The 23,056-nt window shown below is 45.1% G+C and overlaps 1 protein-coding gene across 2 annotated transcripts in view; it reads left to right on the top strand.

Moving 5' to 3' along the window:
* Positions 1-23,056, top strand: part of PDPK1 (3-phosphoinositide dependent protein kinase 1) — a 297,914-nt gene that overhangs the window by 106,449 nt on the left and 168,409 nt on the right. The window contains exons 6-8 of one of the 2 annotated variants that reach the window (XM_069209886.1): positions 7,321-7,418; positions 18,787-18,930; positions 22,230-22,305. In XM_069209886.1, the coding sequence (XP_069065987.1) occupies positions 7,321-7,418; positions 18,787-18,930; positions 22,230-22,305 (318 nt within the window). The remainder of the gene's footprint in view (positions 1-7,320; positions 7,419-18,786; positions 18,931-22,229; positions 22,306-23,056) is intronic. The other variant, XM_069209887.1, reaches the window with a different exon arrangement.

Here is a 23,056-nt window from a genome sequence, read left to right as displayed (position 1 = left end):
TGCCAGTGTCACCATGGTGACAGAGAAACTGGTTTCCCCTGGCCAATACCTGACTGGAAAAACTTACACAGTCACCAACGCTGACAATCAGAGAAAAGTACATCCCATGGCAATGGTTACTTTAGAATGGGGAGGGGTCAATGGCCTGAAACAGGTGGTGGTCTCCTCAAATATCCCAGTGGACTGTCTGCTTGGAAATGACCTGGAGTCCTCAGCATGGGCTGAGGTAGAGCTAAAAACCCATGCAGCAATGCTGGGTATCCCTGAACTGGTGTGTGTGAAAACAAGAGCACAATGCAAGGCACAGGGTGAAAAAGTAGAGCTGGAGTCTGGAAAAATGGCCCAGCCTACCAAGAGAACAGGAAAGTCAGTTGGGAAACCAACTGCAACACAGCAAAAGAAAGGGAACCTCTCTTCTCAGGAAGAAGTTCTGCCCTCTGAGGGAACTGAGCCTTTGGGGCTTGAACCTTATCAGGTTGAGCTCTTAGGCCCAGGGGGACCCTCAAGGGAGGAGCTGTGTAAGGGACAAGAAACCTGTCCCTCTCTTGAAGGCCTTAGGCAGCAAGCTGCTGAAGAGTCCAAGGGCAAGAAAAATGGAACACATAGGGTCTATTGGGAAGATGGACTCCTGTACACTGAGGCCAGAGACCCCAAACCTGGTACCACTAGGAGAGTGGTAGTGCCTCAGCTGTTCAGAGAGTTCATCCTAACATTGGCCCATGACATTCCCCTTGCTGGACATTTGGGACAAACCAAGACGTGGGAGAGGTTAGTCAACCACTTCTACTGGCCCAATATGTCCAACATGGTTAAGGAGTTTTGCCTCTCCTGCCCCACCTGTCAAGCCAGTGGTAAGACAGGTGGGCATCCAAAGGCCCCCCTCATTCCACTTCCAGTGGTGGGGGTGCCCTTTGAAAGAGTGGGTGTGGACATAGTTGGTCCACTGGAACCTCCCACAGCCTCAGGAAATATGTATATCCTGGTAGTAGTGGATCATGCTACCAGGTATCCTGAAGCTATTCCCCTTAGGTCAACTACCGCCCCTGCAGTAGCCAAGGCCCTCATTGGTATCTTTACCAGAGTGGGTTTCCCTAAGGAGGTGGTGTCTGACAGAGGTACCAACTTCATGTCAGCCTACCTAAAGCACATGTGGAATGAGTGTGGAGTGACTTATAAATTCACTACACCTTACCATCCACAAACTAATGGCTTAGTTGAGAGATTCAACAAGACATTAAAAGGCATGATCATGGGGCTCCCAGAAAAACTCAAAAGGAGATGGGATGTCCTCCTGCCATGTCTGCTTTTCGCTTACAGGGAGGTACCACAGAAGGGAGTAGGGTTCTCACCCTTTGAACTTCTGTTTGGTCATCCTGTAAGGGGACCACTTGCCCTTGTTAAAGAAGGCTGGGAGAGACCTCTCCATGAGCCTAAACAGGACATAGTGGACTATGTACTTGGCCTTCGCTCTAGAATGGCAGAGTACATGGAAAAGGCAACCAAAAACCTTGAGGCCAGCCAACAGCTCCAGAAGTTTTGGTATGACCAAAAGGCTGCACTGGTTGAGTTCCAACCAGGGCAGAAAGTCTGGGTTCTGGAGCCTGTGGCTCCCAGGGCACTCCAGGACAAATGGAGTGGCCCTTACCCAGTACTAGAGAGGAAGAGTCAGGTCACCTACTTGGTGGACCTGGGCACAAGCAGGAGCCCCAAAAGGGTGATCCATGTAAACCGCCTTAAGCTCTTCCACGACAGGGCTGATGTCAATCTGTTGATGGTAACAGATGAGGATCAGGAGGCAGAGAGTGAACCTCTCCCTGATCTTCTGTCATCAGACCCAAAAGATGGTACAGTAGATGGAGTGATCTACTCAGACACCCTCTCTGGCCAACAGCAAGCTGATTGTAGGAGAGTCCTACAACAGTTTCCTGAACTCTTCTCCTTAACCCCTGGTCAGACACACCTGTGTACCCATGATGTGGACACAGGAGACAGCATGCCTGTCAAGAACAAAATCTTTAGACAGTCTGACCATGTTAAGGAAAGCATCAAGGTGGAAGTCCACAAGATGCTGGAATTGGGAGTCATTGAGCGCTCTGACAGCCCCTGGGCTAGCCCAGTGGTCTTAGTCCCCAAACCTCACACCACAGATGGAAAGAAAGAGATGAGGTTTTGTGTGGACTACAGAGGGCTCAATTCTGTCACCAAGACAGATGCTCATCCAATTCCAAGAGCTGATGAGCTCATTGATAAATTAGGTGCTGCCAAATTTCTAAGTACCTTTGACTTGACAGCAGGGTACTGGCAAATAAAAATGGCACCTGGAGCAAAAGAAAAGACAGCATTCTCCACACCTGATGGGCATTATCAGTTTACTGTTATGCCCTTTGGTTTAAAGAATGCCCCTGCCACCTTCCAAAGGTTGGTGAATCAAGTCCTTGCTGGCTTGGAGTCCTTTAGCACAGCTTATCTTGATGATATTGCTGTCTTTAGCTCCACCTGGCGGGATCACCTGGTCCACCTGAGGAAGGTTTTGAAGGCTCTGCAATCTGCAGGCCTCTCTATCAAGGCATCCAAATGCCAGATAGGGCAGGGAACTGTGGTTTACTTGGGACACCTTGTAGGTGGAGGCCAAGTTCAGCCACTCCAACCCAAGATCCAGACTATTCTGGACTGGGTAGCTCCAAAAACCCAGACTCAAGTCAGGGCATTCCTTGGCTTGACTGGGTATTACAGGAGGTTTGTGAAGGGATATGGATCCATTGTGACAGCCCTCACTGAACTCACCTCCAAGAAAATGCCCAAGAAAGTGAACTGGACTGTGGAATGCCAACAGGCCTTTGACACCCTGAAACAAGCAATGTGCTCAGCACCAGTTCTAAAAGCTCCAGATTATTCTAAGCAGTTCATTGTGCAGACTGATGCCTCTGAACATGGGATAGGGGCAGTTTTGTCCCAAACAAATGATGATGGCCTTGACCAGCCTGTTGCTTTCATTAGCAGGAGGTTACTCCCCAGGGAGCAGCGTTGGAGTGCCATTGAGAGGGAGGCCTTTGCTGTGGTTTGGTCCCTGAAGAAGCTGAGACCATACCTCTTTGGGACTCACTTCCTAGTTCAAACTGACCACAGACCTCTCAAATGGCTGATGCAAATGAAAGGTGAAAATCCTAAACTGTTGAGGTGGTCCATCTCCCTACAGGGAATGGACTTTATAGTGGAACACAGACCTGGGACTGCCCATGCCAATGCAGATGGCCTTTCCAGGTTCTTCCACTTAGAAAATGAAGACTCTCTTGGGAAAGGTTAGTCTCATCCTCTTTCGTTTGGGGGGGGGTTGTGTAAGGAAATGCCTCCTTGGCATGGTTGCCCCCTGACTTTTTGCCTTTGCTGATGCTATGTTTACAATTGAAAGTGTGCTGAGGCCTGCTAACCAGGCCCCAGCACCAGTGTTCTTTCCCTAACCTGTACTTTTGTATCCACAATTGGCAGACCCTGGCATCCAGATAAGTCCCTTGTAACTGGTACTTCTAGTACCAAGGGCCCTGATGCCAAGGAAGGTCTCTAAGGGCTGCAGCATGTCTTATGCCACCCTGGAGACCTCTCACTCAGCACAGACACACTGCTTGCCAGCTTGTGTGTGCTAGTGAGGACAAAACGAGTAAGTCGACATGGCACTCCCCTCAGGGTGCCATGCCAGCCTCTCACTGCCTATGCAGTATAGGTAAGACACCCCTCTAGCAGGCCTTACAGCCCTAAGGCAGGGTGCACTATACCATAGGTGAGGGTACCAGTGCATGAGCATGGTACCCCTACAGTGTCTAAACAAAACCTTAGACATTGTAAGTGCAGGGTAGCCATAAGAGTATATGGTCTGGGAGTTTGTCAAACACGAACTCCACAGCACCATAATGGCTACACTGAAAACTGGGAAGTTTGGTATCAAACTTCTCAGCACAATAAATGCACACTGATGCCAGTGTACATTTTATTGTAAAATACACCCCAGAGGGCACCTTAGAGGTGCCCCCTGAAACTTAACCGACTATCTGTGTAGGCTGACTAGTTTTAGCAGCCGGCCACAAACCGAGACATGTTGCTGGCCCCATGGGGAGAGTGCCTTTGTCACTCTGAGGCCAGTAACAAAGCCTGCACTGGGTGGAGATGCTAACACCTCTCCCAGGCAGGAATTGTCACACCTGGCGGTGAGCCTCAAAGGCTCACCTCCTTTGTGCCAACCCAGCAGGACACTCCAGCTAGTGGAGTTGCCCGCCCCCTCCGGCCAGGCCCCACTTTTGGCGGCAAGGCCGGAGAAAATAATGAGAAAAACAAGGAGGAGTCACTGACCAGTCAGGACAGCCCCTAAGGTGTCCTGAGCTGAGGTGACTCTGACTTTTAGAAATCCTCCATCTTGCAGATGGAGGATTCCCCCAATAGGGTTAGGATTGTGACCCCCTCCCCTTGGGAGGAGGCACAAAGAGGGTGTACCCACCCTCAGGGCTAGTAGCCATTGGCTACTAACCCCCCAGACCTAAACACGCCCTTAAATTTAGTATTTAAGGGCTACCCTGAACCCTAGAAAATTAGATTCCTGCAACTACAAGAAGAAGGACTGCCCAGCTGAAAACCCCTGCAGCGGAAGACCAGAAGACGACAACTGCCTTGGCTCCAGAAACTCACCGGCCTGTCTCCTGCCTTCCAAAGATCCTGCTCCAGCGACGCCTTCCAAAGGGACCAGCGACCTCGACATCCTCTGAGGACTGCCCCTGCTTCGAAAAGACAAGAAACTCCCGAGGACAGCGGACCTGCTCCAAGAAAAGCTGCAACTTTGTTTCCAGCAACTTTAAAGAACCCTGCAAGCTCCCCGCAAGAAGCGTGAGACTTGCAACACTGCACCCGGCGACCCCGACTCGGCTGGTGGCGATCCAACACCTCCGGAGGGACCCCAGGACTACTCTGATACTGTGAGTACCAAAACCTGTCCCCCCTGAGCCCCCACAGCGCCGCCTGCAGAGGGAATCCCGAGGCTTCCCCTGACCGCGACTCTTTGAACCTAAAGTCCCGACGCCTGGGAGAGACCCTGCACCCGCAGCCCCCAGGACCTGAAGGACCGGACTTTCACTGGAGGAGTGACCCCCAGGAGTCCCTCTCCCTCGCCCAAGTGGAGGTTTCCCCGAGGAATCCCCCCCTTGCCTGCCTGCAGCGCTGAAGAGATCCCGAGATCTCTCATAGACTAACATTGAAAACCCGACGCTTGTTTCTACACTGCACCCGGCCGCCCCCGCGCTGCTGAGGGTGAAATCTCTGTGTGGACTTGTGTCCCCCCCGGTGCCCTACAAAACCCCCCTGGTCTGCCCTCCGAAGACGCGGGTACTTACCTGCAAGCAGACCGGAACCGGGGCACCCCCTTCTCTCCATTCTAGCCTATGTGTTTTGGGCACCACTTTGAACTCTGCACCTGACCGGCCCTGAGCTGCTGGTGTGGTGACTTTGGGGTTGCTCTGAACCCCCAACGGTGGGCTACCTTGGACCAAGAACTAAGCCCCGTAAGTGTCTTACTTACCTGGTTAACCTAACAAATACTTACCTCCCCTAGGAACTGTGAAAATTGCACTAAGTGTCCACTTTTAAAACAGCTATTTGTCAATAACTTGAAAAGTATACATGCAATTTTGATGATTTGAAGTTCCTAAAGTACTTACCTGCAATACCTTTCGAATGAGATATTACATGTAGAATTTGAACCTGTGGTTCTTAAAATAAACTAAGAAAATATATTTTTCTATATAAAAACCTATTGGCTGGATTTGTCCCTGAGTGTGTGTACCTCATTTATTGTCTATGTGTATGTACAACAAGTGCTTAACACTACTCCTTGGATAAGCCTACTGCTCGACCACACTACCACAAAATAGAGCATTAGTATTATCTATTTTTACCACTATTTTACCTCTAAGGGGAACCCTTGGACTCTGTGCATGCTATTCCTTACTTTGAAATAGCACATACAGAGCCAACTTCCTACAGTGCTCATTCCACCAGAACAACTGCTGCTACCACAGCGTTAGCACGCAGAGTTCCAGTCCTGGATATCTACCAGGCTCAGACTTGGGCATCCCTACACACCTTCACTAGACATTACTGCCTGGGTAGTCCGATCCGCAGAGATGGCTGCTTCGGCCAGTCAGTCCTGCAGGACTTTTTGGTGTGATCTTAGTTCGCAGCCTACAACCGGGGATGGTGCTGCTCTGGTATTTATTCTAAGGTAAGGAAACTGCAACCAGAAGTCTCTGTCAGATGAACAAGTTACTTCCCTTCAGTAACAATATATCTGGTAGAGGCATGTTCTAGTTGCAGATTCCTTACGGACCTGCCCATCCTCCCTGCTCTGCGAACTGATTTCTATGGACAGGAACTACCCCTTTAAGGGCCCTAGTTTTGGCGCATCATTATCAGTGTTCTTTGTGGCCCCTCGCTACTGGCGTGGAAAGTCGTGAAAAGAAACCGACACCAGGGTGGCGCCTATATACGACCACAACGTCATTACAGCGACCACGACGCATGCGGAGTCGACCAATACCACTTGACGGCTGCTCAAAGAAAAATCTCTGGATCCAGTCTGATGCCTGGGGGAAATTCTAGTGTAAGGAATCTGCAACTATAATATGTCTCTACCAGATATATATTTACCGAAGGTAAGTAGCTTGGTCTACAAAGTGATGGATGAAATGCTTAAATTCAATTCTGAATGGTTAATTCAACCATTCCACCCATCACTTTATTTTCCTCAGTATGACTGACTCCCTTAGTGTACAGGGTATGCCTGGATGTTGGTCCTGTGCTAATTGTGACACAAAACTCAAGCTGTACCGCAATGACCAGTCTTAACTATGCTGAGACTGGTCTGCTGTTGCTTGTGTTCCTGTTCACAAGGGATGTGGTCTAGCAGTTAGGGCTGGACTGTTTCTATTGGAGCATGACCAAGGCTGATTTGGTTATATCTAGTTCCTATCTCAGGTGGCATGTTGGATAAAACATTCCACCCATCAGTTTTTTTGTTTTGCTCAGTTCATTTATCAAGCAGTGTATTGGAGAATGGGGTGCCTTAACCTCTATTAAGTGGAAATGTGTTGAATTCTTTTATTTTTTTTAGATAAATATTTAATTTTGCACTTCTCTATGCTGTAAGCTACAAAGCATACGAATTTCTGTTTTAAATTAGGTGTTGGATGTACAAACTGTAAATGTTTAGGTGATTACTTAGCTTATTTTTCTATCGGTGAAGCATTGAGATAAAATGTTTTGATTATAAATGCCTCTTTTTAGGGATCTTAAACCAGAGAATATTTTGCTTAATGAAGACATGCATATTCAAATAACAGACTTCGGAACAGCAAAAATATTATCTCCAGATGGCAAACAAGGTAAGATTTTAATTTGAACAATATTTTTAGAAAAGTGACAGTAATTGCAAACCTTGCACTTCAAATTGAAAATTAATGTGACTTAAGCTGTCATTCCATTTTCCTTGCGGGAAGAGGTTGATTATTCAGACTACAAATATTAGAACTGATTAAAAAGTACCATTGTTATTCTTTGTGAACCTATTAGCCTATTAACCCCTTCGCTGCCAGGCCTTTCCCCTTCAGATGCCAGGCCTTTTTTTGGCTATTTGTAGAAGTTTGCGCTTAGGCCCTCATAACGTTTTGTCCACATAAGCTACCCACGCCAAATTTGCGTCCTTTTTTTCCAAGAACCTAGGGATTCTAGAGGTACCCAGAGTTTGTGGGTTCCCCTGAAGGAGACCAAGAAATTAGCCAAAATAGAGTGAAAATTATGTTTTTTTTAACTAAAAAATGGGAATAAAGTGCTGCAGAAGGCTTGGGTTTTTTCCCCTGAAAATGGCATCAACAAAAGGTTTGCGGTGCTAAAATCACCAGCTTCCCAGCTTTCAGGAACAGGCAGACTTGAATCGGAAAACCACATTTTTCAACACAATGTTGGCATTTTACTGAGACATATTCCATTGTTACTATTTTTTGTGTGCTTTCAGCCTCCTTCCAGTTAGTAACAGAAATGGGTGTGAAACCAATGCTGGATCCCGGAAAGCAAAACATTTCAGAAAAGTAGGCAAAAACCACTTAGGCACCAGTGATTTGTGTGTGTGTGTGTTTTATTTGGGGGGGCAGCCCCTTGGGCAAGGGTCGCTTCCCATCAGGGCACATTACTGTTGCCAATTTCTGCCCTCCTTGGGAGGCAGATCGGCCTATTTTTGTAAGGCACATCTTCCCCCAAGGGGGGCAAGAAATCCCACTAGACACCAGGGAAGAAATTTTCCCCCAAAAAGATGGGGGGGGGGGGTATGGCCATACCTCCCACCCCAAATAAATAGGGACAAAGTTTTTCTGCCCACCGGTGGGCAGATGGGGAAATTACCCTCGATCCACTCCCCGGGGTGGGGGGCAGAAAGCCTACTAGATGCAAGGGAATAAAAAAAATAAAAAAAAGAAAGTGTTGGGTGGTGGCTACCAGCCACTATAGGCATGGTTAAGCCCCCACCCCAACTGAAGGGGGTAACAGTCTTTCAGCTCTCCACCCGCACACTAAAAGATCTTATCCCAATGGCAAGCAAGAGGACCTTTGATTAATTTGGGTTTCCCTGGCATCAGGACCACTTCTTTGCTTGACTGCGGTAAAGGATAATGTACAGTGAGGATCCTGAGACTGCTAGACACAAGGGGTAACGTCTTGAAATACCGGAGTGGTCTCTGTGACTGGCTCTGACTCCGTTGTGGCCCGTCTTAGTAGCTATTCTTACCCCTAGGCTCAGAACTGCTAAGCCACTTGGAAAGAGTTATTGCATTTGAAACTTACCGTGTGGTGTCTTACGTATTTACTGTATCTGATAGACACTTCTCGATGCAGATTCCTTACCTTAAAATATTCCCAAGGTGTTTGACTAGATCTGGAAAATCTTGAGGAGGATATCTGCTTGCCAGTAGGTCACGGCTCCAGAAATAACATGTGCAGTGCTTATATATAGGTTCCACCCCAGTGTGCTAACATCAGTTATTTCTGTGCTATCAGTATAGATCTGGGAAAACCTGTGGGATTTTAAATCCTGTGGATCCTGTCACAGGCATTTGTGAGTGACAAATCCTACCTGGTTTGCCTCTGGTGCCTGGAGCCCGGCAACAGCTCCAAAGCCTGCCGACTGTCGAGTGATGACCCTAAAGCAGTTCAGGTATTGCTTCCTGAAACTCCTGGTTGTTTGACAACTCCGCTCCGGGTCCCAAGTCCTTGTACCCGCCCACGGTTCCGTTCCTGTTGATCCTAGTCCTGCTCAGTCATCTGTTGAGTCCCACATAAAATCCAAGAAGTCGAAGCACTATTCGACTTCACCATGCTAGTCAAAGTCTTCAGACAAGACGCAGAAACAATGATCCCACTCCCATGCATCAGCTGCAGTATTTGGCTTCACTCCAGGATTCCCCAGCAGAAGGAATTTTTTGAGGTCGTGCACCTCATATTTGGATGGACCACCACCTCTGAATCCCCTTTGGACCCCCACATGTTCGGCATGTGCTTTGACTGGATTCCTGAAGTCTGGTTAGCCCTTGGTACCAGTCGTGCCCCCTTTTTCTGGACTAGCTCCAGTCACAAGGCAGAGCCTTCCCTGGAGCTTGTTCCAGTGGTTCCCAATGTCCGCACCGTCCAGAACATGACCCTCCAAGTTGGAAACAGTGCCTCCCAATACTGGTGGATGCCAGTGGTCTCGACACCTCTACGGACACTGGTCTAGTCTCTCCTCCTAGTGTGACTACAGAGGAAGGGGCTTCATTTGCCCTGGTGGCGAGGAGGTTTGCTGAGGGCTGTGACCTTACGCTGCCCTCTGTGGCAGTGAAGACAAACGCCTTGTCAGAGGTGCTTCAATCATGAGTAGTCCCCATAGAATCCCTTCTTCCCCTTCCTTTAATAAAGCCTTCACAGATGTCCATCTTAAGGCACAGGCCAAGCCCTGCGCAAGGGCTCCTGTGCATAGGACGATTGCTTGCAGCCACTGCCTCTCCTGGGGACCCAGCTTTCTGCAGCCAGCATCCTGCCCTGGAGAGTCTGGTTGTCCAGGTCACCACGTCTCCACTCTGGCACATTTGGTAGCACACCACCTAATAGGGAATCCAAGAGGCTGCACATCTTTGGTAAGATGATTTTCTCTACCACTATCCTTGCACTGTGGTATGTAAACACCATGTGCCTTTTGTGTTGGTGTTACCATACAGTCTGGGACTTGGTTGCACAAGTGCTGCTCATGGTCTTGGTGGGGCTTGGGCCATCCCATCCTGGGGTGATTTCCAGGCATCCCTTATGGCTATATCTTTTGATGGCAGGTGCCTTTATGCCAATGAGGCAGATTCTGTACTTGAGTGCTTTAAGGAAAGCAGGGCCACAGCTTGGTCACTGGGAATCTTCACAGCCCCTTGGCAGCCCCATTCTGCCTTTCGCCCCTTCTGTGGGTATGGTAGGGACTACCAATCACATCCTCTCCAACCCAGCCACCATTGCCAACAAGCTCCACTGTTCTTTTGTGGCCGTGGACGCAGCTCCTACAAGCCCTGTGGGACCCAAGACCTGAGATCTGCCTAGCCTGCTGCCCCGGCAATCACAGTCTCCAAAATCATTTTAATTTGTCATCTTAACATCATGGTTGATCAGTCAGTGGCTCCACCTGCCTCAAATGCAGCCCATAATGTCGGACAAATAGGTGCTCCAAATTGTCCAGCGGGGTTATGTCCTTCCCATTCACAGAAACCCTGCACCTCATACTGCCATCACCAGGCCATAGCCACCTCTACCTGCTACATTGGTAAGTGAAAGCTATTTTGTCAAAAGAACCATCAAGAGGGTTCTGACATCAGAAGAGGGTTATGGTTGCTATTCCATCTACTTTCTGGTACCGACAAAGTACTGAGGCCTTCACCCTATATTAGACCTGCACCCTCTCTACCTTTTCTTGAAGAAGGAGAAATTTAAAATGCTCATGTCCTGTCTACCCTGGATCCTGGAGGCAGGATGGTAGCATTGAACTTGCAGGACTCTTTAATATACCTGTCCTGCCAGCACACAGACATTACCCGTTTTTCACGGTGGGCCACAAACATTTTAGTTTGCTGTGCTTCCCTTTGTTCTTTGAGTGTTGGCAATGGCAATAGTTGCAGCCCATCGGTCAGACGTTCCCATTATTCCCCAACCTGAGCGACTGGCTGTTGAAAGCAAGTTAGCCCCTTGCAGACCCTTTGAAAGCCAGTGCAATTAAACTCAGTGGTTGATGCCTCACAGATCACGAATAGTGTCTTAATCCAAAGGTGTGGTGCAAGGTCTCTACTGTGACTTGGAGGAACCTTGGTTAGATCTGTTCGCGACAACCAAGACTGTAGAATGTCAGCATTTCTGCATTCTGGAGTAACCAAGGTGCCTTTCACTCAGAGATGCATTTTATCTTGAGTCTTGAGTGGAAATCAGCTCTCCTGCTTATACCATTTCTGTCCAGAGTTTTCACGAAGATCAGGAATGACCAGGCCCAATGCATTCTTGTGGCTCCAGATTGGGCACGAAGAGTATGGTATCCTGATCTCCTGAGCATCAGTCCTTTGAACAGGCTCCCCCTACAGAAGGATCTCCTGTTGCAGCAACAAGGCAGGGATCTGCACCTAAACCTGTGCATGCTTCGTCTGATGCATGGAGATTGAGCATCTGACAGAGTTTGACCTCCATTTTGAAGCATGTGAAGTCATTCTGGCAGCCATGCATCCCTCAAGACCAAATATGCCTGCTTAGGCTGGCAAGGCTTTGATTTGGGCACAGCTAAAGAGTCTCTTTCGACTCTATTGGTTTTCTTGTGGTTGCTGGATCAGCCCTCTTCGTTCAAGTCACCAGCTGTGACTCCTTTCCTGAAAGGGCTTCAGCCCATGTTTCCTCCAAAATGCTTCATTATGCCCCAATGTAACCTTAATTTGTTTTTAACTTTTTAATGTTCTCACTCTTTGAGCCCATGCATAATTGTCATCTAGGTCTCTTGACCATCAAAACAGTCTTCTTGGTAGACATTTCTTTGGCCAGGAGGGTTAGCAAGCTTCAGGCTCTTTCTGTGCACCCTCCATACATCAACTTTTTCCAGACAAACTGGTTCTATTCACTTGTGCCTCTGTCCTGCCAAAAGTGGTAGTACCTTTTTACGTGGACCAAAGTAGCACCCTGCCAACCTTCTTTCCTTCTCCTTATCCTTCCAAGCAAAAGGAAGTCACTTGTTGTAATAAGATCTTTCCTTAGTAACTACGAGTCAGGTAGCCAAGTTCACATAGTATAAAGGTTGTAGATTATTACTACAGATTTGCCTAGACCCAAAATGAGTGTCATAGTTTTACATTGATCTCCTCAAATAACACCGACTGGTCGATCACCTCTTTATTGGGTGTGCCAGAGCGACTTAAGGGAAAGCTGTGCAGCAATGGACCATATCCAGATGATTTGTCCTCTGCTTAAAAATCGTCTAAGTATTGGCCAATAAGCCTTGCCATGGGGGCTTCTGGGCTTATTCAATCAGTCATGGCACCTGTCCCGGACATCTGTCAGGCTGCTATGCTGAGGAGGTATTGCTTGGGTATCTATTCTAAGGTTTGGAATCTTCAGATAGAAATCTTTATCAGATGAACAAGTTACTTACCTCAGTAACGCCTTATCTGGCAAAGACTCTAGGTGCAGATTCCTTATGGACCCTCCCAACCTCCCTGCTTCTGCAAATGGCCTTGTTAATCTAGAAAGGTCCCTGTAGGTCCTTAGTGTCTGCACACTAGTCCATCATCTTTCTTACATGGATCTGTGCTTCTGGCTTTGAAATGTCACAAAAAGAAACTGTCATCAGCATGGGTGGCGTCTGTGTAGGCAGCGCACATCATTTCTGGCGCGGCGGAAGCAGAGCTGGTCAGTGCCACCTGCCGCCCCGGAAAAAGTACTGCTCAAGATTTTCCGGATCCAGTCTGACAACTAGGGAATATTCTAAGGTGAGATGTCTGCGGCTAGATATTCTCTACCACAAAAGACATTACCAGAGGTAAGTAACTTGTTCTTTGGTACTTCGAAATGATTTGTACCTGTTCCTTTGACTACACCTCACTGCTCTGTGCCACAGCTATACATGACTGAACTAGGGGTTTTCTTAAATAACCTAACGGTACCTGATACAGATTGTGACATCATTACATGGTAAGGTCTTAACTACACCACACCACATAATAATTCATGTTACTGCACAGTATTTCATGAATTCAAAGAGAATACCCACAACGCAGACCTCCCTAATCCATATTGGCACATTCGGAAATAGATCAGAATAACATTTTTGAGCCTGTAGAGCCGTTCATTTATTTTTGTTTTGGACATACTATACGTTTAGTGTATTAATTCTAGTAGACTACAGTGTCTTTTTAAACAACGTGTTATAATCATCAGGCAAGACTGTCATAGGATTAGCAGGCATGCAGTAAGGCATTGTGCATGCACTCACTCATCCACCCAGTGACTTTCTTGCAATCACCCACTTACCATCCAGTTTAAAACCTTCATGCAAACTCAAAAAGCATATGCAAGATAAAGTAAAGTGATAGAAGTAGAAAAAAGAGAATGATCTGCCCCCTAAACATAAATGACATGCTTACAATAAAAAAAATAAGCATTGGCAAAGCCAATAGGTCTCACTTCGGAGCGTTATTGGCTTTGGCAATTAATTTTGGTTATGCTGTTTAGTAGCGCATCTGCTGTGCAGTATGCCTAAAAATAATTTTTAGGAAAAGCTCCATGAAGTGACCATCAATAATTCACTAATATGCTTTTTTTTTTTCCTTTAAAAATAAATCAAGGGAGTGGGCTGGGCTACGAAGCAATACAGAGGAAAGGAGGGTGGCAAAGAAGGATATAGGGGAAAGGATACAGTGGGAAAGCACAAACAACAGAGGGTTAGAGTTCGGGGCTGGGGAGGGAAAAAAACATTAGTTGTGGACACGAAGGACTATGGAAGCAAGCTAACAACAGAGGGAGATGGGAAAGAATGGGGCAGCAGGGTGATAACCAGGGTTATTAGAGGGGCTGAGGATTTAAGCTGGCAATGGAGAGTGGTAGGATGGGCTGGGACGGTGAGCGGTCAACTAGGGGTGAGTGGGAGGATCGTGGAAGTAAGCTGACAACTGAGAATGTGCATGAGCGATTGGGACATCAAGATGAAAATGCAGGAGGGGATAAAGAAGGAAGCTACCAATGATGTATAGCAACACGGGATAGAGCAGTAAGCTAACTATTGAGAGTAAGTGAGAGGAACTGGCAGACCAACCAGACAATGGAAGATGGGAGGGAGGGGCTGCCGCAGCAAGCTGACAATGCAGGGTTGGAGGGAGGGGCTGGGAAAGCAAGCTGACTGTGGAGGGTAGGTGCTACTGGGAAAGCACACAGACAAAGATGGACGTAAGGCTGTGGGAAACTGCACAGACAACGGCAGGTGGGAGGGGATGGGGGAAACAGATAATGGAGTGCAGGAGGGAGTGGCTGGGGGGGGCAAGTTAACAGTGGACGGCAGGTGGCAGCATGCTGACAATGGAGGGTGGGCAGTAGTGGATACTTTATGATGTAGCAGAATCAGAGGTGGGAGATGCCTGGTCTCGTATTTACAAGTCATGCTACACCCTGTAGAAGTCTTTTAGTGCTCTTGGTAACGGAAGGCATTTGAAAATCCTCGCTCAATGTTGTTTCCCCTATTTGAACCATCATTGCAATGTAAAACTCTTAATGGCCACCATCTTTGGCAAGCAGTGTTTCCTCCACTTGCCTTGAAAGCCATGCTCCTTGAGGCCTATGGCACGAATGACCCTAAACGACATTTTGTCTCCACTAGCAATCCTCTAATACTGTGGATTAAGACGACAAAGTCCTTGAGCCACTTCTGATATGGTCCACTGGGTTTTGTAACTGTTTAGAGATGGCATTCCTCTTTGTGAGCAGGAAAATGCGCACATTGTATCATGAAGAAGTCTGAGATATAGTCAATGGTCACTGTAAAGTAAAAAAAAATATATATATATATATATATATATATATATATATATATATATATATATATATAAATCTTATGAGGTGGACAGTGCCGTCGTGGGGCGGTGCAAGGATGATGTCGAGGGAAGTAATAAAAAGGACTGGGGAAGGGTCGCAGTGTATGTTTTCAAAGAGGGTGGTGGGACAGGCAGCAACAAGAAGTGGAAGAAGCAACATAGGAAAGAAGTCAAATAATTTTAAGAAAGGTACCTGAATCACAGCGTGAGCAGCAGTGACATTAGCTAAGCAGAATTAATCTATACAGGAACTGATGCCTGGCCTGCACTATCCAATTAGGAGGCAGCAAAGAAGTGAAACTGAAGCCAGCAGAAGGCATGCAGTGGGCTGGATTCAGATACTTTGTGTAAACAGTAGTGTCTTGCTAAATAGGGCGCATGTGCTAGTGCATAGCTCACACAGGCTTGACCCTAAGAATGAAACATAGGTTTTAGGGGACAGTTTGCAACTGTATTTTCAATAGTTTTAAATTGTTAAGGAGCCACTTGCAAAAGGAGGAGGGAGTACACTGCTTGATGTACCAGCACACAATTAGCCCTGATGCATTATGGTAAATGCAGTGCATGATTACACTCATTACTTGAACATCTTTAGTATTCACCATTGTTAGTGCAGCCAGTGCTGTGTAGCTCTAGACATGTGTTTCTGGATAGTTTTCCTTCTTCAGTAGAGTAACAAATAAAATTTGGGGGTGCTGGCAATGCTGCTCATTGTCTTCTCAAGTTTTCTAGGACTCCCAGGGCTTGTTAGCCCATTAATTCAACAAGGAGCCAATCACAAAAGGAGGGAGCACACTGCCTGGCATGCTGATACACAGTTAGCCCAGATGCATTGTGGTAAATACAGTGCATGATAACACACGTCATTTGAAAGATTTTAGCACCATTGCTGGTACAGCCAGTGCTGTGTATCTCTAGAAGTGGGTTTCAGGATTGTTGCCCTTCTTCAGAAAAGAGTAACAAGTGAAATTTGGTGGGTGTTGGCAATGCTGCTAACAGTCTTCTCAAGCTTATTACCACTCTTAGAACACAGGTGCACCCCAGAGCTCGTAATCCGAATAACTCAGCAAAATGTCGATCACAAAAGGAGGAGGGAGCACGCTGCCTAGCATAGGTCTTGATTGAAGATGCCTCCTACCAGGAAACAAAGCTTACTGGATATGTTCAGGAGTTCACACCAACTCCTGTACCGAATGTATCATTGAATAGGATGAGCATCTATATTCCATGTGGAAGTACTTTGCTGTTCTTGATAAGGCACTTTACGTATTTTCTTTATAGACTGCCTTCTCTGTTACACAATGAGAACACCTGTGCCTCTCACCAAAACATGGTCTTTCATACAACCTGAGATCCTGACACTCTTTCTAAAAACATTGACAAAACATTTGAGTCTCTGGTGAGCACTGCTCGATTACTATGATCGTGTTTGGAACTGTGGTGATAGCACCCTATGTTCGGGTGCAGGTGTGTTCCATAAAGCTTTAACTAGCAGAGCATTGGGATCTGTTGTCAGACTGCAAGCCCAGCCTGGTTCTGGTCCTCCACCAGCTCACTTTTTTGAAACAACTGACTCCTGTGTTTTCATCTGATGGTTTGTGGTAGATGAGGAAGTTGGTATTTCGATGTACACTTCCTCATGAACTTTCAGGTGTCCCATTGTCCTTTCTCCATCGGATGAAATGCAAAATGTTAATAGTTCATTTGGACAAATCCTGCCTGATTTTACAGCCTGAACACTTTGTGCTCTATTTCTTCTACCCTGGCAATGGAAATATAGCACTAGGCCATTTCACAGTGGGCTTTTTGGTAAATGTAGATTCCATTTTACAATTATACTTAGTATGGAGGCACTGTTGGGAATAGGATGGTGAGGGTACATCACAAGTGCAAACCCTTCTAAGTTGCACTCTGCTCCATTTTTGTGGGCATATGTCGCCTGTCGAGGTCACCCTCCTCGCAGACCCCTTTACAATCCACAGTGAATGTAGGCACTTACTATCTCATATGTGGCTGAAATGAAATTTGTGGGAGTGGGCTCGCTTTCCTAATAGACTGATCAAAGTTGTTCTTCTCTACTTTCTCTTTAATACATCTAATTCAGAGAGGCCTTCAGATATTGATACACCACAGAGTGCTCCCATCTTCATAGCTTCAGCTTAGCCACACCATTGCTTGCTCTCAGAACTTGTGCACTTCCACCAGCGGAAACTACTTTGTCTTCTCCAGAAGCAAGATCTCCTCAAAGACATTGAAAAGATTTTCCATTGGTTTCGCTTGAGCACACTCGTCAAGAGGAATGGACCTTTACCTTTCTAGATCATTTGTTAACCAGTCGGGAAATTTTACAAGCTGCCAAAAAATATCACCACATGCTCCTACAGAAATATGTAGCTATGGTTTTCTGAAACTAGGCTCTATGTAAAACTGTTTTTTTTTTCCTAACTTGTTCTTTAGACACTGTAATTTTCGGTCCTTAGTCATATCTTTGAAGCTTACCTGAAAAGACTTGTACTCTAAACAGTCCTTCAGCTGACCTGTATTTTTTTTCTCGCAGCCCAAGAGTTTAGGACCTTATGGAATTTTAACCTTATTCTTTCTTCACATCACCACAAGTCTTTTTAGGGTTTAGCTTTCTTTTCCCTTAGTCTGCCTTTCTTGAAGAAAGCTTTTTTGTTGCATCACTTCCGGGAGTCATGTCTTTGAGCTGTGAGCTGTTTGTTTCAGACTGTTTAGAAACTTTCATTGTTGTAAATTGGCATCAAGACAATCCAAATGTAATTGCAAGGTGGCCTCTATCACTGCAATTGCATGACTGATAACCTCTCCAATACGGTTTCAAATTCCCTCCTCATCTACCCCCCTAGAAATATCAGTGCAGGATCGACTGAAGCAAAAGTAACTTCAATTATGGTCGTAAGGCATGTACCCACTGTACACCTGCAAGGCAGCTGCATGGCTTATGTTGCATGGATTCTTGATGCATTATTTTTTATTTGTCATCTAGGAGCACTCTAAAAATAGAAGTTTTAATTTGTTCAGTATTTGCTGCCAATTCTATTATGCCTCTTATTCTTATTGGTGCTGGGGATTCTTCTCAATGGTTCGGGATATCGGAGAAAGGATAGAGGTAGGATAAAGTTATGTTTGATCATTCAGCCACCCTTAGTTCAAGGAAGTGGTCTGCTTCAACACCGAGTGCATACTGGCTCTTAGTAGCAGTTTCCTTCCCCCATTTATTGCTAATAGGAGAACTTTGAGCTACAAACAATGAAGTCCTTGTTTGTGTTTATCTCTCGTATTGCCTTAACAAATCTATTGTTTTATTTTTACTCAAAGCAGCTCAAGGCAGGTTGTTCCAGAAGCGTGCATGATTGCATATATGGAGTGGTTTCACTGAAGCACATTCTGGACACAGCATACCGTCATTTGTTTTTGTTTACTGTGAACGTTGACGTAACTGTTAAGGAAGAATTTCATCTTTACAATAGCAAAAAAGCTGGTAGTTATGTCTAAAGCATGTTTTTTTCCTAGAATTTAGCAATGGTAACAGAAAACGTAAATAAAAAAAAAATGACTGTTTTTTTCACTTCTGTTATAATTTTTTCCTATCATTTATTCTTTTTCTGTCCCACATCAGCCCGCAACTGCCCTAGTCCCACACTACCGTCACGGACCATCCCTGTAGGAAGCCCCCCAACAGAAGGGCTAGCTGGGGGAGACTGCAAATCCTGGGGGAAGATGCACCATAAGAATTCCCGAGTGCGTCAGCGGGGGTCCCGAGGCAAGTAGCCAAGCATCATTGGGATACTAATCCTTTTTGTCTGCCAGCACCCTTTAAACCACTGTGAGCCTAGATGAGCGTTCTGCAGTGACTTCAAAACTCATCCACGTTACTCTTAAACTGCCTTGGTAAGGTGGGGGGGGGTCACATAACACTTCTCAAACATATTTTCCACATCCCCTCAGCAGTTTGTCTGTTGGCTTTCAGATGGAAATTGGTGCAGTATAATGTGTTGTTCTCAAATTGAACTGGGATTTTTGCTGCCTGGTATGGTTGCTTTGCTTCCTGTGCAGCCAACTCTGAGGTTGATGTGCTTCTTTACTAACTGTAGCAACTTATATCATTAGCCAAAGTTGACTAAAACATATTTGTTCGTTTGCTTATATTTGGTTTCATCAACTTTTTTCCAACTGATTTGATGGTTTTTTTTGTTTACTACCAAAATAGGGGACCTGTTATCTGTGCTTTACAACATTATTCAAGGTTGTGCAGTATTCAATCAATCAATCAGGGATTTATAGAGCGCACTACTCACCCAGAAAGGTCGCAAGGCAGTATTCTCCAAGTCTGTCGTCAACAAGCCTCAACCCTAGTTTGCTTCTTTTTCCTGTTTATTTGAAAGGAATATCATGAGCAGCAGTGCTAGTTTGTGAAATGTCACATAGGTGAAATACCCCAGAATCGTTCTCATATCAGTCCTTTCCTTTACAGCTTGGCACATTTTCTTTTTCACACAGATTGTGATGAACCAGCTAATTTTGAGTTTACCATTGCAACAACTACTGATGGTTTTATGGTTTCTACTGTTGTAGACTCTGTTTCTTGTACATTGGTCATTCTTTACCACTCATCTCCTTGGTGCTAACTTTCTTAAACTGATGAAGATGTGGGGTGAAAGCCTGCGTATTGATGGATGCTTAAACATCAGTCATGATGGTGATGTAGAGAAAGGGATGCTCACAGGCAAGGTTATTTTTTCCTCCTGGTTTGCCTCTGTGTGGTGCTAATTAGGTGAACATCATTTCCATTCCGAGGAAAACCAGCTGTTTTTTACTCCCGATTATGACAACTTGTTCATGCAAGACCTAGTTCTGCAGTTTCTTATCATTTGTGTTGGTATGCCTGCCTTACCAAACTTGAACAGGCTTGCCAGTGTCCTCAGGTTCACCTGGCTATTCCCTAACCATTTGTTTTTTAGTCGGTATCTTCTAATATTTTGTATTCTAATTTCAGTAATTAAGCACAAGGTGTGAAATGTAACTACTTTTAACTGTATTTCAAGTCCTAAATGGATGTGTTTAAAAACTAGCATGCACCTTAACATTGAGTTAAAATATCCCATCTTGAAAACCTTTATGGAAAATAGATCTGTGTTTCATTAGTGAAAGAGTATAGGACATCGATAGAGAGAACTCACTCCTCCCCTTTGATTTCGTTCAAATTACAGCCACAATGGAGGTACTGAAGAAATATTTTTCATAACAGATCTTCTTTGCGTTATTTCTAAATACATTTTTTAGATTTTTCACTTTCATAAGTACGTTTTTTCAAAATATTTTCAGTTAAATGTTATTTTCTACTATTTTATTGCAACATTTCGCCTAGATCTATGCAGTCTCTAGTAAAAGTGTACTGCTGTAGCCCCTCCTTTTTCCCCTGCATCTAGCACCCGTATATGTTGATCTGTAGCTCATAAGTTGAAATCCAAGCAAAGCATACTCCACCTTCCATCTTTCCAGAGGTTGGTAAATTGTATAACTTAAATTGAAGCATGGTAGCACCTGACAGAGACCGTAAAATGACTTTCACTAATTGGGGGTAGAAAAGGGTCTAGAAGAAGTATAAATTAGTAGACACACTGTTTCTCTCATACTAGTGAAAAACCAAAGGAGTCTAAGCTGGAGTCTCTCCTGTCATCCCTGTTATACCGATAGTTCAGAAGGATTATAAGACAAAACTCCCCGTCATATTGTATGTCATACTTGTAGATTGAGTTCTCCATGATTTATAGTTGTAGGAGGCATCTTTCTCCTCCAGTTTTTTTCGGGATCTTGACTGTATCAGCAAAAGTGAATTTGTGGTCCTCCACAGGCATACTTAAACTGAAGTTATTGGTTGCTGCTCCTGACATATATAAAAATTAGTTTTTGTTCTGTACCTATTATTGATGTCTTGAGACTTTTAGATCCTAGTTTTCTGTGAAAATAGTTCTTCATTTTTTATGTAGTGCTGATCTGCTTTGAGGTGAGCTTTGGAAGAACCACTGTTCACAACATCAATAGAACTAAAGTGCCTCATTTGCCTTGGGACCTAAGAAGATCCCTATTCATTCCAGGACTAGAACATTGCCAATCAAACCCATTGACTGAGCTTCAAAGATCTGACATTGACTTGTGGGGAGTTTATTCAGAATCACACTGGGAGGCAAAGGTAGTCCTCTGGCAGTTGCAATACCACAAATGACACACACACCTCTGCTCCACACCACTCCGACTCGCACACATCGCTTGCATAGGTCAGGAGGATGAGCATTCTCTTACATCGCTTCTAAAGTCTGGAATGACTCCTACTCCATGTCAGAACCTTGTCTTGTGTTCTTGATTTCCCCAAGAAGCTGAAGATCTGGCTTTTAAATTAACCAACCTATCATGGGCAGGGCTAAGCACACACATCTGCTCAGCAAGAAGATACTCTTGCAGGTGACTTTGCACTTCACAAAAACACATAGCAAGTGTTCAGCACATGTCTTGAAAGTAACTGTGGCAAGTGATACTGTGCAGGATCTGCTCTTCTCATTTGTTTTGGGCTGACAGATCAGCTGATTTTTTTATTGAAGCCATCGAAAGATGATCCCTGTGAGAGAAATTGGTTTGGAAGTTAAAGAATAGAGCGACTGCGAGTAAATCTAGGACTTATTTTAATTTGTACCTAAGATGATGCTTAGCTTGACAAAGTCTGAACTAGGTGAAGCAGCACAGACTAATGACCTCCCAATTTGGCAGGTTTTTTTGTGTAGGTTTCCAAAAGAAGTGGCCTAGCTTGACTTTATTTGCCATAGTCTCTCAACATTGCCCTTTTTAACTGCTGCACGTTTGAACTCCTTATCTCTTGGTATTTGTTGTCTAAATTCAGTGACTGGTAAAGGCATTTTGCTCACCTGACCCTTGAATGGTATCCGCAGATAAAATGTAGCATAGTGCACTTGCTTTTACATTAAACATTGGATGTTGTAGTGATTTAGTATGTATGCTAGACTAATTTTCTTTTCTTTCCCTCTTATCGTTTCATTCCTGGTCCAGCAAGGGCAAATTCGTTTGTAGGAACAGCACAGTATGTGTCACCAGAACTACTTACTGAGAAATCTGCATGCAAAAGGTACAGGCAGAACATTTATATACTAAATGTTGTGTTTGATGTCACTTTGTTACTGTTGAGCTTTGTTCTCTGTAGGGCATTCTGTGCATGCGTCCCTTTTTGAAATTACTTTTCTTAAAGTTGAATGATTCTTTTCAATGCCTTTGATGTTTAAATGTTGTGAGATGATTTCATTTTCTTTGTTAGTCACAGTATTGTCTAGCAGAAATCTAAATACATATTAACTTATCAAATGTCTGTTAGGAATTGTCTATTCTTTTTAAAGCTCTAAAAATCCATTAAAAAACTTGTTAACTTATGTGGACTGACCATCCTTTTCTTCCTAGCTCTCTAACCTAAGGGGAGTAGACAGCTGGCTGTATCCCTCCACTACTGTTGAGGTTACCAAGTTATTGTTAGTAGCTGTAATATTATTGTTATCTCCTCAACTTCCGATTTCTTTGTTTCCTTAAGGAGAATACCTTTTAAACCCTGTCATACACTGGACACTTCCAAGACAAGTTGGACTTCGTGGGGGGGGGGTCTGTTTCACATCTTCTTGCCATTTATTCATTGGGCTGTGAACCAGTTGCCTTTCTAGGAGAATTTCCCTATAATAAGCCTAGCGTGTACCTCAGATGGCAGCTTACTCTGATCAAGTGTGCGGTGTTAGAGGTTTCCTACTTCTAAACCCTACATTTGCTGTCATGACTACCCACATCACACTTATACCAGCACAGAGCAACCGAATGATAAAGTAGAACACATTCAA

This window comes from Pleurodeles waltl, chromosome 10 (genome assembly GCF_031143425.1).
Source record: "Pleurodeles waltl isolate 20211129_DDA chromosome 10, aPleWal1.hap1.20221129, whole genome shotgun sequence".
In the NCBI taxonomy this organism is placed as follows: domain Eukaryota; kingdom Metazoa; phylum Chordata; class Amphibia; order Caudata; family Salamandridae; genus Pleurodeles; species Pleurodeles waltl.
This window is presented reverse-complemented; position numbering and strand designations above follow the sequence as displayed.